This window comes from Suncus etruscus, chromosome 6 (genome assembly GCF_024139225.1).
Source record: "Suncus etruscus isolate mSunEtr1 chromosome 6, mSunEtr1.pri.cur, whole genome shotgun sequence".
NCBI classification, from domain to species: Eukaryota; Metazoa; Chordata; class Mammalia; order Eulipotyphla; family Soricidae; genus Suncus; species Suncus etruscus.
In genome coordinates, this window is record NC_064853.1 from 38,340,537 (window position 1) to 38,359,238 (window position 18,702).

The window sequence follows — 18,702 nt, forward strand, 5'->3', positions numbered from 1 at the left end:
CAAAAACAAAAACAAACAAAAAAAGTTTTAAAAAGAATTGAAAGTGGTATTCACATCTTCATCATTCAAGGCTGTCCTTGGGGAAAACGGAAATTGTGGTGCTAGGGGCCGGGAAGGTGGCGCTAGAGATAAGGTGTCTGCCTTGCAAGCACTAACGTAGGACGGACCACGGTTCGATCCCCCAGCATCCCATATGGTCCCCCCAAGCCAGGGGTGATTTCTGAGCGCATAGCCAGGAGTAACCCCTGAGCATCAAACGGGTGTGGCCCAAAAAAACAAACAAAAAAAAATTGTGGTGTTAACTGTAAGAAACAAGTATCTGGGGGCTGGAGAGATAGCATGGAGGTAGGGCATTTGCCTTGCATGCAGAAGGACAGTGGTTCAAATCCCGGCATCCCATATGTTCCCGAGCCTGCCAGGAGCAATTTCTGAATGTAGAGCTAGGAGTAACCTCTGAGCGATGTTGGGTGTCACCCAAAACCAAAACCAAAACCAAACAAAACCCAAAAACAAACAAAAAAAGAAACTAGTATCTCTTTTTGTAATTTCCATTGGTATAACAAAACAAACTACAGATTAGGGGTTAAAAGATGTGGGTCTTAGTTTTGACACTGTAAAAACTACATGATTTAGACAAATCTCATAGCTTCATTGAGTCTTATTTTTCTTCCTTTACAAATTGTACATTGGAGCACCAGCAATTATAAATCATATATGGCACTGTACCTCTGCAGATTACTTTGAAATATGTGGAAACGTTAGAAGACTCCAAAGATTAGAGAATTCTATGGGTATTTAGTGGGTGGACCTGCAAGAACTGGAAACTGTTCACCAAGAGGATGTTCCTGCCACATTTACCAAAATTTGTCATTGAGAGAGTGACAAAACTTACTGCCTGACTCTTGATCCACAAGTCACATATAAGCAAGCCTTCTGAATCCCAAGTTTTCTCACCTAAAAGCCAGTTCTTCCAGTTGGTAATAATTCTCATCCCGTAGGATCTGGAGATCCACCTGCAGCTGCCTGATAAGACCTTCACATTCCTGAATGTACATGATGACATCTGACTCACATTGTACTGGTTGTCCTGATTCCAGATGAGCAGCATCCTGAGAAAGAGAAAGTGAGAGTGTGAAAAGCCCATGGCTTCTGCCCATTAGGAGTGACAGAGCCATTCTATAAGTAAGCCAGTAGCAACCCTGTTTCCTCAACAGTTAACTTCACCCAGAGCACAGGGCAAGACCTAGTAAACATGTGATGAAAGAAAAAGACAAAACTGACACTTACAGCCTGCAGTGTATTCTTGGCTAATGTCAGTTTTTCTTCACAGTTCAAAGCACCATTCTGGATTTTGTTTGCAATTTGTAGCAGCAATTCCAGCCTAAAATAAGATAAAAACTCACGGTCAAGGCAGGGCCCTATGCTGTGCATGAAGATCAGCCATCAAGACTGGGAACCCACCTCTCCACAGCTGGTCGGAGTGATTTCTCTCTCTCCAGCATTTCAATGATGAGCTTTCCCCACTCTTCTTCCACGTCATTAGGGTGATAACCTTGAGGCAGTTTAATTCGGCCAAACTCAATCCATACCTAAAAACAGTCAGAGACCCTCTTTTAGTCCAATTATACAACATGCCCAATGGTATTTGTTGAGGCACTGTATACTAATTGCTTCGTCATCCAGTCAGTTAATAGCTTTCCCTATTATCTAATAAGAGAAAACAACTATTAAGCAGTACCTCATTTTGAGGTGAGAGGGGAAAACCCTTCTGAAATATAGAGATCACCTGCTATAAATGCTTCTCTTTCTACATTTTTAATAAATTCTGCCCTCTCAATAGTTTCCACTCCTAAAAGGTCAAATTTGTTACTCTACACTCTACAGCTTCAAATTATTTAAGAATCAAAATGTGAATGGATGTTTCTTATTTCCATCCCAAGGAAAGAATTGACTTTATTTCAAGAAACAAATTGGGGGCCAAAATGGTGGCACAAGCAGTAGGGCTTTTGCCTTGCAAGTGCTAACCTAGGAAAGACCGAGGTTTGGTTCCCCAAAGCCAGGAGTGATTTCTGAGTGTGTAGCCAGGAGTAACCCTGAGCATCATGGGGTGTGGCCCAAAAACCAAAAAAAGAAAGAAAAAAAATTGTATTCACTGAATTCAAAATTTCTTTCTTTCTTTCTTTTTTTTTTTTTTTTTTTTTTTTTTTTTTTTTTTGTGGTTTTTGGGTCATACCCGGCAGTGCTCAGAAATTGCTCCTGGCAGGCACGGGGGACCATATGGGACACTGGGATTCGAACCAATGACCTTCTGCATGAAAGGTAAACGCCTTACCTCCATGCTATCTCTCCGGCCCCGAATTCAAAATTTTTAAATACCTTGCCTGCCATTTTCAATAAATTTTTAAAAATTACAGATGATTGAAGCTCTCCTTTTACAACAAATTTTCAAAACCAATATGAGAGAGAGAGTTGTTGGTTTTGTCAGTTTGAGAATACTGTTAATTCACATTGAGATAAGGAAACAAAAAAAATCTACCTAATACAAAGCAAAAGTAGAGGGCAGCCATTAAACTCCAAGTTTTAATAAATGATATACTTTCTTACCTCTAGTAATTTATATAATTCTTCGATTCTTCCTTTTTCTCTCTCCTTGGCTAGAATTTCTGTTTCTTTGAAGTGTATATATTGGTTATAAAGTGCCTACAAAGTGAACATTTGGTGAATAATAAATGAACACAAGAAATCTGGTCCAAATTTTCATATCTTCTCACCAAGAAACCAATATCAACTTGCTCAGAGATATATTCTCTACAATAAATCTATCTTTAAAAACACAATTTAAGTCCATGACTTTACCTTTAGTTCAACAGGATTCTGGGGAAAAGATTTATCTGACATCAGAATTGTATGTTGTTTGATCCAAGGTATAAGGGAATCCACTCGGCTTTGGTATTCTTGCCACCTGGAGTCTACTTCCTATTGCCAAAAAGTAGACATATGATACCTTCTAGTTAGCAGTATGCAAAACAAAGCAAAGAGAAAGTAGCTCAAGTCATCCCAAATCACATAAAATCCTGTGTATACACAGCTGCTCAGTGTAATGCTGGGTCCCAGTTTCAAAGCTTCTCAAGGGCTGAATGCTAAGATGGGATTCAATTTTCTGACTCGGAATAGTCAGTGCTGGACACTATAGACTGCTATCTAGATTCATTCCCCAAGTCAAGAATAGTGACCATGTATAAAGAGGTAGGATTCAGCTTGCTCTGTAAGAATATACTTTGTGCAGGTGCTTTAGATGGTATTTTATGGGAGTGTTCTTTTACCGTAGCACTGATTCCTTCTCCACCTTCAGGGACTTTAGGGAAGGCATCGTAAATAGAAGACACATAAGTGATTACAGATTTTTCATCAGGAGACGGCACATCCACATCTGAGAGCAAAAGGGAATAAAATGTCATAGTTAGAACAATGGGAACTGCCAGGAGAAGGAATTGTAAATGCAGACTGAATTTATCTCAACTTTGTTCAACTCTCACCTTCTGCATCCAATAATCGGGTGACCCCCAATCTCTCTGCTACTTCAAAAGCTTGTTCCAGATTCTCTCTGTTACTCTGGATCTGGACCCTCTCCATATCTACCAAATCAGGTCTGTAAAAGTCCAACAAGGCAAGTTAAAGGACACCATCTATACATTATACTCAGGTCTCACAAAGAAAATCTCAAAAGTAAATAGAAAAACTTTGAATAAATTAGAAGCAAAAGGCTTATAAGGGTATAGATTCCATTATACATCAGGAGCTCAAAGATCTCTCATCTTAAACTTATACAATAGGTTTGTTGAATTTCATGCGAAAACTATCATATACTAGTACAGAGGAAAAACTGGGGCAGCTTTACAACCACTAAGAAGGCAAGCCATTTTATTTCTGTCATGCAAAATTCCAATCTTCCTCACTGATCTCACTCTAGCTATCTGCTATTCCCCAAAATTCTTTTTTTTTTTTTTTTTTTTTTTTTTGGTTTTTGGGCCACACCCTGTGACGCTCAGGGGTTACTCCTGGCTATGCGCTCAGAAGTTGCTCCTGGCTTCTTGGGGGACCATATGGGACGCCGGGGGATCGAACCGCGGTCCGTCCTAGGCTAGCGCAGGAAAGGCAGGCACCTTACCTCCAGCGCCACCGCCCGGCCCCTCCCCAAAATTCTTGAAGCAAATACCCATTTCAGGTCCTTGTTAACTGTTATTTCCTTCAATGAAACACTCTGACCTTAGAGGCTTTTGTGGTTCATTGCCCTATGGTTCTGCTCTAGCATCCTTATCTGAAAGGTTATTTTTTTTTTTTTTTTTTTTTGTGGTTTTTGGGTCACATCCGGCAGTGCTCAGGGGTTATTCCTGGCTCCACGCTCAGAAATTGCTCCTGGCAGGCACGGGGGACCATATGAGATGCTGGGATTCGAACCGATGACCTCCCGCATGAAAGGCAAACGCCTTACCTCCATGCTATCTCTCCAGCCCCTGAAAGGTTATTCTAACCATCCTGTCCAAAATAGTGCAACTGCTATTCTCCTTCCCTCATAAGCATCTGCCACTCAAGACAGCATATATATCTGCTGAATGCCTAATAAAAAGTTCCAGGAGAAAAGAACATTTGTTATTCACTGTATTTGTACCCTGAGCCTAGAATAGTTGTAGTTCAACATATGCAACTTAGTGTGCCTCACTTGTGTGTGTTCCCAGGGCTTACTGTTGCCTCTGTGCTCAATGATCACACATGGTGATGACAGGGTTTGAATCAGGGTCAGGGTCATGTTTATGAAAGGCAAGTCACTTTACCCTCTTGAACTAGCTCTCTGCTTCAGATATATATCACATACTCTACCACATACCACATGATCTTGATCTACCATATACATCACTGAATATAATGACTCAGAGCCTTAGTAAAGAAAGAAAGCAGCATTACAAATCATTGCAAAAGAGCTGAGAAGAAGCACCTCCAGGGCACACTGTAATGCCACAGGATCTACCTGTATCGGTGAATAAGTGCATTGAACATCTTTCCATCACTCCAGCATGAGGAGAAGTTGGTGCATTTGACTCCAGTGTAACCTGCTGTCACCTTCTGGGTCCACAAGAGCAGCCTCTCCTTGGCTGACATGTCCCCTGACTCTCCACTAATGTAGATGTCAGAGATCTGTCAAAAGATAAACGTGTGACAATTTAAGACCAACAAAGCAAAGCCTTTAGAAGACATTTTTGTACCTTATGACTTTAGGCAAAGAGGAAGATCTAGGTTGGAAGGACCTCAGGTGATAACTGGCTCTTTGGTTGTCAAAGATATACAGATTAAAACCCTGAGAGGTTTCTTTTCATCTATCAAATTAGGAAAGAATTTTTTTTTAAATAATGTCTTTAACAACATGATTGTAGTTTGGTTTCAGTCATAAAAAGAACACCGCCCTTCACCAGTGCAACATACCCATCACCAATGCCCCCATCTCCCTCCTTCTCCCAACCCGGAGAAATTTTTTAGGCAAGGGTTGGTTCTTGGTTTGGGGGCCACATCTGGCTATGCGCTCCAGGTTTACTGCTGTCTATGCTTGGGGGAACCATATGTCACAAGGCAAGCACCTTAACCAATGTGCTCAGGGATCACTCCTAATAGGCTCACAGGACATATGGGATGCCAGTGATGAAACCTGGGTCGGTTATGTGCAAGGTAAGTACCCTCCCTGCTGTGCTATCAATCTGGCCCACCCAACCTATGTATTATCTTTCTATTCTCCATTTTTTATTTTTTGAGCCATATCTTGCAGGGCTCTGGGGCAATTTTAAGTGATTTGCTGGGGGGGGGGTGTCACTCCTGGTGGTGCTCAGCGAAACCATGTAGAACTTAGCCTGGGATGACTTCAAGGCCTCCCACATGCAGATTCTGTGCTCTAGCCCTTTCAGCTACTCTCCAAGGCCCAAGGAGAGCTTTTTTTTTTTGGGGGGGGGGAGAATTTGGGTTCACACCACACAATGCTCAGGCCTTACTTCTGGCTCAGTGCTTAGGAATTATTTCTGATGGTGCTAAAAGATGGGATGCTGGGGACAGAACCTGGATCAGACATATGCAAGGTAAGTACCCTATCCTCTGTAATCTATCTCTCCAATCTAGCAAAGTTTATTTTATTTTATTTTTTGGTTTTTGGGTAACACCTGGTGGTGCTCAGGGGTTACTCCCGGCTCTGCATTTATAAGTCTCTCCTGGCAGGCTCAGGGGACCATATGGGATGCTGGGATTTGAACCACTGTCTGCGTGCAAGGCAAATGCCCTACAACCTCTCCGACCCCCATGAACTTTTACCTTAAATTATTTTTTGCAGTAATTGAAGAGACTAATACTGATAGCAACCATTGGGGCACACTGCCACCATTGGAGTACAAATAATATAACTTCTCTAGACAGATGTAGTTTCAAATTAAAAATCTTAAAATGGGGAGTCCTCGCCTGCCTGCCTTGTTCTTGATAGCTTGTCCAACCTTCACCAACTCAGCAGGCCAAAATCCACATCTCAGATGTTCTGCTTGCTCTGTCAGCCCTTCAGACCCACAGCCACATTCCATATCCTAATTCCACTAGCTGTTGCTGAGCCCTGAGTCATGCAGCCTGTAACAGCTCTACACATCACACTTCTCCAGGCACACACTTGCTGGGTGAGGACTAACATGAAAGGAAGAGTAACACAGCCTCATTTCTCAGAGACTCCCAGGGGGGTGAACTACAAAGAATCACCCACAGAGATTCCACAGCAGCCACCATATAAGCAATGGCCCAGTTTCATAGTTTCACCCCTAATCTTTAGCCAAACTGCTAAAGCTCACAGGTGCACTTCAGGTTGAAAACTCTGAGGAAGGAAAGGGGCAGGATGAATCCTCACCCTGCTGAAGCCCCTGCACTCACACCCCACAGCCACTGCCATGCAAATGATGCAACTCCATGATGAATCTCTGCAGAGATGATGCCAAGCCAATGAAAAATTCAAGGTTATTAGGCAGAATGCTGGGGTCTTCTCAGAGTGAAGATATAGCCTACCCCTATATCACCTCCCACACTGCCTGAAGCCCCAGCAGCCACACCCATGTTCCATAACAACGGCTTGTAAATTTCTCAGTTTTACAGCTTCACTAATCTGGAAGAGATAGACCCCAAGCCACTTGTAACTTATTGGCCCAGTTTTACAGATCTGGTGTTCCTGGAGCTTACACAGCTATGTGGCACCTCTAAATTCCACAACAGTGACAGCTAACCAAATTAGATGGGAGAGTAGCATAGAAGCCAAGTAAGCTCAACAGAAACCATAACGCAGAAGACTCACCCAACTTAGTCAATTCTCAATGACTTTAATCATCCCACTGTGATATAACAATTTTCACAATTTTTAACTGAACTATTTTTTTGATAATTCCACTTGCCATTTAGTTTTAACTAACAATATAAAATAAATTATTTTGTGCTTGTTAAGGGGGCAGGCTTGGGGGAAGATATGGGAAACTGGGGATAATGATAGAGAAAAGGTCATATGATGGGACTGGGTGCTAGAACACTGAAGTTGGAAATAACTGTATTATAAACAATTCTGTAAACCAGGGTATTTAAATACAGTTAAAAAAATTGATCCCAAAACAAACAATGGGGAAGTTAGGTAGAAGGTTCAATGAATGAAAGTGCTATTGCTCTGGGGCTTCCCATGAATAAAAATCTTTAAAAAAACATCTGGGGAAGCCCAGAGAGGTAGTACAGTACATAGGGTGCTTGCTTTACATGTAGCCAATCCAGGTTTGATCTCTAACACCACAAATTGAGTACCACCTGGAGAGATTCCTCAGCACAGAGCCAGGAGTAAGCCCTGAGCAAAATGGGGTGTGCCCCAAAACCAAAAAATAAAATGAAATGAAATAGGTCTGAGCTCAAAGTTCTAGAACACATGGGAATGTCACCAAGTTTAATTCCTAGCATTGAATGGTCCCCCAAGCACCACCAGGGAAGTCCTGGAGGACCACAGGACTGCCTTGGAGATGTAAAAAAAAAAATGGGGGGGGGGCCTTAAAATATATGTTCAGAGTAGTGGAAGATAGTTTGATAGTGAAAAATACCTACACTGGCCATATGCACCAAGCATAGTACTGCTATCTCTGCTATCTGAACACTCAGTGTTGCAACAGTGTGAGTGAGGTGTCCAGAGCACCGCTACTGATGATATCTGAGGACAATGATCAGGAGTGCAACTACCCTGGCAGGCATGTGTGAACTCTACAGCAACCACAACAAACACAACCAAGAAGCTTCTTCACCTTGGTGAACTCATATGCAAGCTCCACAGACTAAATGTGTGGGACCCTCAGTCATTGCAGCAGCAAACAATAAATGGGAAAGGAAGGAGCCAGGAAGTGCAATGGCTTGATTTCCAGCACTACAAAGCCTTCCCAGCACTGTTGGGTATAACAACCCTAGAATCTCTGACCGCCACATTTTCAGGTGCTAGAATTGGTACCACTTAGGAACCCACACCCCAAAGAAGAGTAAAAAGAGAAAAAAATTAAGGAAGCATATACATACATAAACATACATATACTTGATAGGAAAAATCATAAAAACATACAAGAGACAGGAGAGATAGCTCTGCCAGGAACAATCCCTTAGTGTAGAGCCAGGAGTAAGCCTAGAGCACTACTGGTGTGGCCCCAAAACAAAAATATAAACAAACAAAAAGTAAATCTTTTCTTTTTCTTTTTGTTTTTGGGTTACACCCGGGGAGCTCAGGGGTTACTCTTGACCCTGTGCTCAGAAATTGCTCCTGGCAGGCTCAGGACCTTACGGGATATTGGGATTTGAACCACCATCTGACCTGGGTCAGCTGAGTGCAAGGCAAATGCCCTACCACTGTGCTATCTCTCTGGCCCCTATATCTTTTTTTTAAATATCCCCTTGGGTTCTTTTTTGGGGGGGGAAGGGGGAGAGACCCGGCACAAGGACACTAAAGTTAATTCAGGTCCCAAGGGACCTTTCTGAGGAGAAATTATTACTTTACTTAAAGAATGCAGATTACCTAGATTTAGTGATGTATCCAGAAACTTTTTTTTTTAGTTCAGAAAAATATGGAACGCTTCACGAATTTGCATGTCATCCTTGCGTAGGGGTCATGCTAATCTCTGTATCATTCCAATTTTAGTATATCTGCTGCTGAAGCGAGTACCAGAAACTGTTTTATTGGAGAAGCCTATCCTAAGGCCAGACATGTATCCAGAGGCAAGGTTTGTACACCAAGTCACCTCTCCTTATCCTATGGGCAACCCTCCTCTCTCTTCAGCTTCCAAGCCATCCTTATCTTTCCTTTGTTCAGGCTTTATACCTTTATAGCCCTTTCTCCCAGATCAGATCAGATCAGGACCTGCATAACCATTGTAGTGAGAACAGCAATATATTTTGGTGCAAATTCCTCCTATTCACCTGAGACAAGTGATTTTTCTTATAGCAAACACTGAATTCAAAGCAGTGTGTATGACCAAACCCACCTGGACTATTACTGTCAAGGACTTTCCACCCTTCATCAAAAGGACTTTGAATATACATTTATGATCCTTTTTTTTTTTGTTTTGTTTTGTTTTGGTTTTGGTTTTTGGGCCACACCTGGCAGTGCTCAGGGGTTACTACTGGCTCTATGCTCAGGAATTGCTCCTGGCAGGCCTGGGGACCATATGGGATGCCGGGATTTGAACCACCATCCTTCTGCTTACAAGGCAAACGCCTTACCTCTATGCTATCTCTCCGGCCCCATATTCTTATGTTCCTAATTTAACAAACTCCCAGCAATGAACATTCTTTGTTTGGGGGTGGGGTGGGAAAAAGGTGTAGGAAGGAGGAGGAAGGAGAACATGGGGGGGGGGACCTAACCCACAATGAACACTCTTCACTTTCATACTGAGAGCTATAAAAATCAATGTTAAGGGGCCAGAGCAATAGTACAGCACCTTATAGTGCAGGTTGGGTGTCTGTCTTGCATGCCACAGACCTGGGTTTGATTGTGGAATCCCATTTGATTCCCTAAACACTGTCAGGAGTAATTCTTTGAGTGCAGAGCCCTTTTGCATTGCTGGGTGTGCCTCCAAAACAAAACAAATCAACTTTTGACTGAAACCCAACTACAAGCATTTCTGTAACCATGGTTCTTAAAATAATCATTTAAAAATACGTAAATTTTAGAAATCAACTTTAAGAGAAAAAATATATAAGAAAGGTAAGAAAATCAATTCTAGAAAGAAATCAAAATAAGAAAAATGCAAGGTCAAATAGACATTTGAAAGAAAGTATTTACTAAAAATATGACCTCAGGCAAATCACATAAAGCCTCATCTACCTTTCTTCTCATCTAAAATAAAACTATAACTTCCTAAAAGGGTCTTAATCAGATTGGACAGAGGTGATATAGATAAAAGTACACAGAGAAACATGCAGTTTCTGTCCACAGTAGTAGAAGAGCATGGTGACAGGGCAATTTGTGGGTACAGGTAATATGGGGTAGGGAAGCCATTCTCCTATTTGATACATTTGAGCTTCTCCATCAGGTACAGTACTGTGAAGGACAATCACAATAGTATGGTATCTCCAAGACTTTGAAAACTACATTTAGGGGCTGGAGAGATAGCATAAAGGTAAAGTGTTTGTCTTGCATGCAGAAGGACAGTGGTTCGAATCCCGGCATCCCATATGGTCCTCCGAGTCTGCCAGGAGTGATTTCTGTGCATAGAGCCAGGAGTAACCCCTGAGTGCTGCCAGGTGTGACCCAAAAACCAAACAAACAAATAAAAAACAAAACAAAACAAAACAAAAAACCACCTACACTTATAAACAACTTATAGTAAGTAAAATTAATTCAGCAGAAAAGCTTAAAATCAGAAAAAGACAGGGCTTGTACCTTTAATATTTTATTGAATATATTTAAAAACTGTAAACTGGACAAGGAAGATAGCATTTGGCTATCAAATGCTATTCTAGTGCATGTCTTAAATGCTTGCCTGAGGTCCAAGAACAAGATAGTACCTTCACTGCTTAGCACCACAGATGGAGCCCAAGTAGCAAAGCACTACATTGTCAGCCTAAGAACCACAACCTAACCACCAATATATAATTTATAACCAATCAATCCCTTATTAAAGATTAAGTTTTATAGCTTGCTACTATGTTTATCATGATTTGATGAACCTTAGGCCCACACAATTGGGCTGAGTAACAATAGCAGAGGCCCCTGGATCTCCCAAGCACTGACTGGTGAGGAATTCCCTGCCTCCTGCCAAAAACAAAACTTTAAGCCAACAGACATTACTAAAATGACTGAAGAAAAATCATGGTAATAGAAGAGTTGTTTTCTCAACAGTGTTTTCTTTAAGATCGTGATGGTGAAGTGATGCTGTAATGAGCAGATTGCACAATATGGAGTTCCTTAGCAGGTACATATACGTGCATACAGCTATATATCTAGAGGAGAAATCAAACTACAAACTTCGATGCTGCTAGCTAGTAGGATAATCCTGAAAAACTCTCCTCCACCTGCCACCTTTCTGCTCTTATTCAATGTCCATTGAGAAAACCAGGTTATTATTTGTTTCCCATACAGACACCCTTAAGCAACAAAATCCCAGTCAGATTCAAAAACCTTATCACTTGGAAGTTATAGTTCTAATTAATTAATTTATATTAATCTCTAGCTAGTGAGTGCAGAGTCAATCCCTTACAACTCAATCACCTCCAAATACAATTAAAAAGAAAAAAGGCTAAAGATTTGCAAAGGTGAGAATCCAACAATAGCCACTGTGCCCCAAGTAAGCAGCTGGGAGCCAGTATTAATTGACCCTATTAGTACAATTCAATTCTAAAACTCCTTTAACATTTCTAGTCGTTTATTTCAATGGCTACCTACTATCACATCAGTGTTTTCATACTAGCTACTTCAGATATGTATTGGTAAGAGGAAATGTTAAAATAAAAAGGATAAAACCTGTATAAATAAGACAACATCTGAATATTGGTGTTCTTTACTCAAAAACATAAGTTTAAGTTAATTAACTGATATAGAATGCCCAGTACAGTTATAATAAATCTGATGGGTTTTTCTATCTGCCAATATAGTATCTTTGTCGAGTATACTGGAAGTAATTCTAGGAAGAGCTTTCCTTTTTACTTGCCACACAGCTGTAATGAAAATGGAAAATGTACAACTCCCTCGGGGAAAGGAAAAATATCCTGTTTGGATTAAGGCTCTGAGACTGTGAACTGGGTAATGAAAAAATGAGATTATTGTCACAATCATCTCAGTAATTAAATTTGGCATTTGTCCATCTCTTCATGTAATGCATACATGACTCTCCTTTAAGTACAAAGAAGCTTTTATTTTAATCTCCTACATGCAGAAGCCCAACATTAGTATAGGAAACTTTCTCCTACAGCTGGGTTTTTGAGTCACTTGAAGAGGGAGGACCATTTCAATGTCATCCCAAAGATACATATCTGTTTAAGTTCTAAGCTAACCAATGCTTTTCAAGACTTAATTTTTTTTCTCTGAAAGATATATAGAAACTATGGTACATGATCACAATGGGATATTATTGAGCCATAATAAAAGATAAAGTCACATGATTTGCTACTACATGGAGGGACCTGAAGAGTACGGTACTGAGTGAAACTAGTCAGAGGAGAGAGACCAATAGAATAATCTCTCATATGAAGAATATGTAGAAAATAGGTGTGGCCCCAAATCCCAGAAACAAACAAATTTATGAATAAGTAACATTGTATTTTCACAGAAAATTAAAAAATAAAATAAAAAGTATATATAGAAACTAAAAGTTTTTCTAAGAATTCTTTAGACATTTTAATCTTATCTGTTTAGAACCATATACAACAAAAAATCAAATAGCCTTAAATTATTTTGCTATTTCTTAAGCAATCACAACCCACAGCATCAAATTCATGCAGATGTGTAGGAAAGACAATCTATAAGTAGATAAATATTAATAGCATGTAGTAGATATGCAAGTAACCCAAATTAACAAAGCTAAGGCACTTCTCCAAGGCAAAAAAAAAAAAATCTGGGCTGGAGAGATAGCATGGAAGTAAGGCATTTGCCTTGCATGCAGAAGGTCGTTAGTTTGAATCCCGGCATCCCATGTGGTACCCCGAGCCTTCCAGGAGCGATTTCTGAGCATAGAGCCAGGAGTAACTCCTGAGCACTGCTGGGTGTGACCCAAAAAAAAAAAAAAAAAAAAAACAGACAAACGGGGCCGGGCGGTGGCGCTGGAGGTAAGGTGCCTGTCTTGCCTGCGCTAGCCTAGGACGGACCGCGGTTCGATCCCCCGGCGTCCCATATGGTCCCCCAAGAAGCCAGGAGCAACTTCTGAGCGCATAGCCAGGAGTAACCCCTGAGCGTCACAGGGTGTGGCCCAAAAACCAAAAAAAAACAAAAAAAAAACAAACATCTATGGTGACTTTTCAGATTTTTTTTAGATGAAAGAGCAAAACAAAATGAAAACTGTTACAGTCCAGTGAAGTTACTTAAAAAACAACAACAGGAAACAGAGAATTCAGGGGTTAAGTCAATTACTTTGCACATGGCTGATCCCAGTTCAATGTCTGGTAACTGCAGATTGTTCCCCAGAACCACCAGGAGTGACTCCTGAGCACAGAGTCCTGAGTAAGCCCTAAGAAAAGTTGAATATGACTCCCAAGCAAATAAGCAAAAAAGAAAATAAAGCTGAGGGTGTGAGGACTCAAAGGACTAGAGTATATGCTTTACATGCCTTGGATCAATCGCTGGCACTACGTGGTCTACCACTACTTGAGTGGCTCTGAGCTCCACTCTGCCTCTTCTCTAAATAATAACAGAACCACCTTGTCTGTATGTGAGGATTACTCTTGGCTCTGAGCGCAGGGATCATTTCACATGGTGTTGGGAAACCAGATGGGATGCCAGGGATTGAATTTAGATTGACTGCATGGAAGGGAAGCACCTACCCACTGTACTATTGCTCAAGCTCCACTTTCTTTTTTTTGGGTGGTGGGTGGGTGGAGGGTTTGCCTGGCAGTGCTCAAGGGTTACTCCTGGCTCTGCATTCAGAAATAGTTCCTGCCAGGCTCAGGGGACCATATGGAATGCTGGGAATCGAACCTGGACCTGTCCTGGGTTGGTTGTGTGCAAAGCAATGCCCTACCGCTCTGGCCCCCCAGCTCTACTTTTTAAATAAATTATCTAGAGATCATTATTTATAGTTTGTTTTATTTTCCAGTTTTCTGAGCTACAACAGCAGTTTTCTGAGTCCACGCTATCACTAAACTTACATTCCCATCACACGAATTCAGAATGTAAGCTGCACTAGGTTTTTACTTTTTCATTTGTTCTATCAGTGATTTTTTATTATTATCTCCATAATGTGTTACTTGCTGTGTCTGATATTTAATGCAACTAAATGTATATGCAGTTACAATCAACACTTCAATGTAGGTTACATTTCTAGAAAACAATAACTGAATTTGGTCTCCTGTATTTGCTTAACCAATTACATCAGTTGCTTCTCTACAAAAACTGATCTCAAATGAATTAGCAGATGGCAACAACAAACCCATTTATCTTTTTTCATTGATTATAATAATTGCAGTGAGTCCAATTAAGAGAAAAACTTTATAAAAAATATCAATTACAAAAAAGTTTTTCTTCTCTAAGAGCATATTTAAAAAGGAAAAATAGCCTTATACTTAGTCAAATGTGGTAGATTATAAAAAAGGGTCACTCATAATCCAGGGCCCTAAAAGAGCAACAATAATAACAAATAATAGCAAATAGTAATAATCAATGGAGGATCTTAGCAGAATGGAAAATTAACATAGGCTAGAGTGATAAAGTTTTTGTGTGTGTTTAGAAGAAAGTAAAAGGGATAGAGTGTTTACTTGCCTGAGCAAGGCTCAGGCTGCAATCCCTGACTTCACATGCCCCATCCCCTCACAGATACTGTTAGATATTGCCCTGCAAACATTCCCTGAGCAGCATTCCTGAGCATGGAACCATCTGGGACACATTGCAAACAAGTACTGCCTAGAGCAGCCTCCCAGCAACCTGAGCATTGCTGAGCAAGCCCCTGCAATACATGAATGTGTGCTTAAAGAAATATGTTTTAAACTCATCCTTTAAAGATGTGATAGAATTGACAAAGAAATGGAAAGAAAAAGGGCTGGAGCAATAGCACAGTATTGGATGTTTGCCTTTGCACACGGATGACTCGGGACAGACCCAAGTTCAATCCCTGGCATCCCATATGGTCCCCTGAGCCTGACAGGAGCAATTTCTGACAGAGCCAGGAGTAACCCCGAAGTGTCACCAACTGTGGCCAAAAAAACAAGACAAATAATAAAATAAAATAAATGGAAAGAAAAAATTATAGAGGGATGAGTGTTAGTTCAGGGATCAGGGTGCATGCCTTGCAGGCATAGTACTGAATACTTCCAGGGCACCCATTGATGGCCCCATCCACACAGTGCAGGGATTTCTGAACCCAAGTAGAGTCACATCACTGAGTTCTAGCCTTGAACAGTCTCAACTGACTGGTTGAGTATTGCTGCATATAGAACCCCGATCCCTCTGAGCAATACTTGGGAGGCCAAAACATAGAAATAAAATAATTAGGGATAGAAAATAGATACAGATATTAGAAGTTGAAATAAATTGAAAAATAATAGGGTAATTGGGGGTTGACCTGTTTAGACAGAAATACTTGAATTGCAAAATAATATAAAAAAGATTAGATTATGGAGAGACAGCTTCTAATACCATGTTGAGGGTCTGGGATTTGTAAACCAATCTAAGATTCAGGAAATGAGAGAAGCTATAATGAGCAGACAGCCAACCTGATTCTCATGTCCAGATCTCATATCACCAATAGGGAGTTCTTGGCAAATCAGTTTCTCACAGGTAGTAAAACCCAACATGTCTCTCCTCTCCCCTTTACCCACATCTCCCACCAAGATCACTTGGGGAGCATTCAGGACACTGACATCACTGTAGATAGAACATCAAATACTAAAAACTGATTCAAGAAGCAGGGAAGGAGCTAGAGAGCTAGTACAAAAGTTAAGTCACTTGCCCTGCAAGCCTCTTGGTTGGATCCCTGGCACCTGGGTCAGAGAGCAAATACAGGAGGTAAGAAATTTGCCTTGCATACTACTTTCATCAAGCTTGGTTCTATACCCTGAGCAAGGCCAAGGGTCACTCCTGAGAACAGAGGCAGGAATAGCCCCTGAGTACTGCTGGAGGTGTCCCTTCCCCCAATATATTAAAAAATTCCTGGTACTATATAGTGGCTCAAATAACCTCCAAGTGTCACACCACCCTAAGCAATGAACAGAAGGAGGAGGAGAGGAGGGTGGGGAGGGAAATGACAGCTAACAAGGCCTTAAATACAACTGACCTGGGTTCAACCAAATTTTGAGTATTAGACTTCTCTCTGGGGAATATTTAAGTGGGAAGGAAATCCTAAGTCATAATGGTTTATTTTTTCTTTTCAGCTCTCCTAAGTACTGTCAAATGTATCAATTTATACCTCCACCCACACGATACAAAGAGGTTTCCCTATCACTGCACATCATCATGTACACTGAGATTTTCTTTCATGGGGGTGGGGGAAGAGTAGGGTGGAACAAGAGTTTAGGGTGATGTTCAGGGCTTACTCCTGGCTCTGCACTCAGGGATTACTACTAAAAGCACAGGGGAATCATATGGGATGATGAGATGGAACCCATGTTGGCTGCATTAAGGCAAACGCCCTACCCATTGTGCTACTAATGCTCTTGCCCATTTACTGGAATTTTTTGACCTTTTATTTTCTGCCAATCTGTTGGGTGTAAAGTAGTATCTTATTGCTTTGGTTTTTATATCTTTGATTGTTGGTATGAAAGATTCATGTGTAGGAGACATTTGAGTTTCTATTTTTGGTGAACTGCTTATTCTTGGGTTTCCCCTATTTTTCTATAAGGGTATTTACCTTTTAGTGGTGGTAAGAATAAGGGCTGAAATGATACTTATAGTGGGCATTTATTTTGCATGCAGCCAATCCAGGTTCAATCCCTGGCACCCCATATGGTCCCCCAAGTCCCACCAGTAGTGATCTCTGAGCTCAGAGCCAGGAGTAAGTCCTGAGCCTAGCTAGTATGAGACCCCCCCCCACTTAAAAATTATTTTTTATTTTTTGGTTTTTGGGCCAAATCCAGCAGCGCTCAGGTTCTGCATTCAAAAATTTCTTTTTTTTTTTTTTTGGTTTTTTTTTTTTTTGGGCCACACCCGGTAACACTCAGGGGTTACTCCTGGCTATGTGCTCAGAAGTTGCTCCTGGCTTGGGGGACCATATGGGACACCGGGGGATCGAACCGCAGTCCGTCCAAGGTTAGCGCAGGCAAGGCAGGCACCTTACCTTTAGCGCCACCGCCCGGCCCCAACATTCAAAAATTTCTTCTGGCAGGTTCAGTGGACTGCATGAAAAGCTGAAGATCAAACCCAGATCAGCCACGTACAAGACAAATGCCCTACCCACTCCAGCCTCCCTCAGAAAAGAATGCTTTAAATAATATTAGTAATTAGCACTTATTATGCTTTTCTTGTACTAACACATATAATTCTCAAAACCAATACATCAAAGTATGCACAATTTTTTCAACCTTTCATGGGGAGAGAGAAAATTTCAGATATGTTTTTAAAACAAATGATTTTAGGCCAGAGAGTTATTACAGGGAATAAGGCACTTGCCTTGCATGAGACCAACCATGTCTTAATACCCAGAACCATATACAGTGCCCTGGCCACAGCTAGACTCAGCCCATGAACACCACTAAGTATGTTCTACCGAGCCCCCACAAGTTAAAATTAAAGTGAAGACAGTCTCAACCATTATAGACTCAGAGCTACTCTTCTTTGATCTATACTCCACCCACTTCACCCCTCACTTTATACTATGAAGTAAGTCCCACGCATACCATTTTCTTTATAAACACTTCAGCATGTATCTCTACAAGATAAAAACTCTTTTAAACAAGTGAACTATACCACTACTGTTACAACTCTTTTATAGTATTTTTAATTAATAAAATACCTTGATGAAAACACTCTTTCTTAAAAATAGAGTTCTCTTTTTTTTAATATTTTTTATTTAAACACAGTTCTAATTTAACAGCTATGTTCCTCTAATGGTTAATCTGGTTAATTCTGTTTTCTTCTTGCAACACAAAGCCATATTAGTAAGGTGACCCCTATAATCAGAGGAGACGTGGGAAAAAAGTGATCTATAAACTGAAAAAGGCAAAGCCCAGAAAATAATACACCAAGTTATATATTTCTCATCATTTGTAGCTCCCATTGTTATCTGACTATTCACCCAAAATTGTAGAAACTTCAAAGGTTTGTGGCCAGGATATTGGTGAAATGCCAAATTCTTCCTTCAATAGACTTCATTAACAGTATGGTAGACTGGCAGTGGGAACTGAGAGAGGAGAAAAAGGGATTTTCAACAGTTTTCCTTGTTAAACAGGCAGGTATTATAGCTATTGGTTGCAGCTGGGGGCAGGGAAATGGACTGAGAGAAGGAATGAGCCAGAAGAGGCCTTTGTCTGACATCAAAGTACAACTGC

At 40.8% G+C, this 18,702-nt stretch overlaps 1 protein-coding gene and 1 pseudogene across 1 annotated transcript in view; both read right to left on the bottom strand.

Moving 5' to 3' along the window:
• MACF1 (microtubule actin crosslinking factor 1) overlaps positions 1–18,702 on the bottom strand; it is a 413,147-nt gene that overhangs the window by 189,998 nt on the left and 204,447 nt on the right. Inside the window, exons 7-14 of the mRNA XM_049774609.1 lie at positions 5,027–5,193; positions 3,537–3,649; positions 3,324–3,430; positions 2,857–2,976; positions 2,605–2,700; positions 1,462–1,589; positions 1,288–1,381; positions 955–1,109 (exon numbers count right to left, since the gene is read on the bottom strand). Of these exons, the coding sequence (XP_049630566.1) occupies positions 955–1,109; positions 1,288–1,381; positions 1,462–1,589; positions 2,605–2,700; positions 2,857–2,976; positions 3,324–3,430; positions 3,537–3,649; positions 5,027–5,193 (980 nt within the window). The remainder of the gene's footprint in view (positions 1–954; positions 1,110–1,287; positions 1,382–1,461; positions 1,590–2,604; positions 2,701–2,856; positions 2,977–3,323; positions 3,431–3,536; positions 3,650–5,026; positions 5,194–18,702) is intronic.
• LOC126012286 (uncharacterized) lies at positions 9,135–9,234 on the bottom strand (annotated as a pseudogene).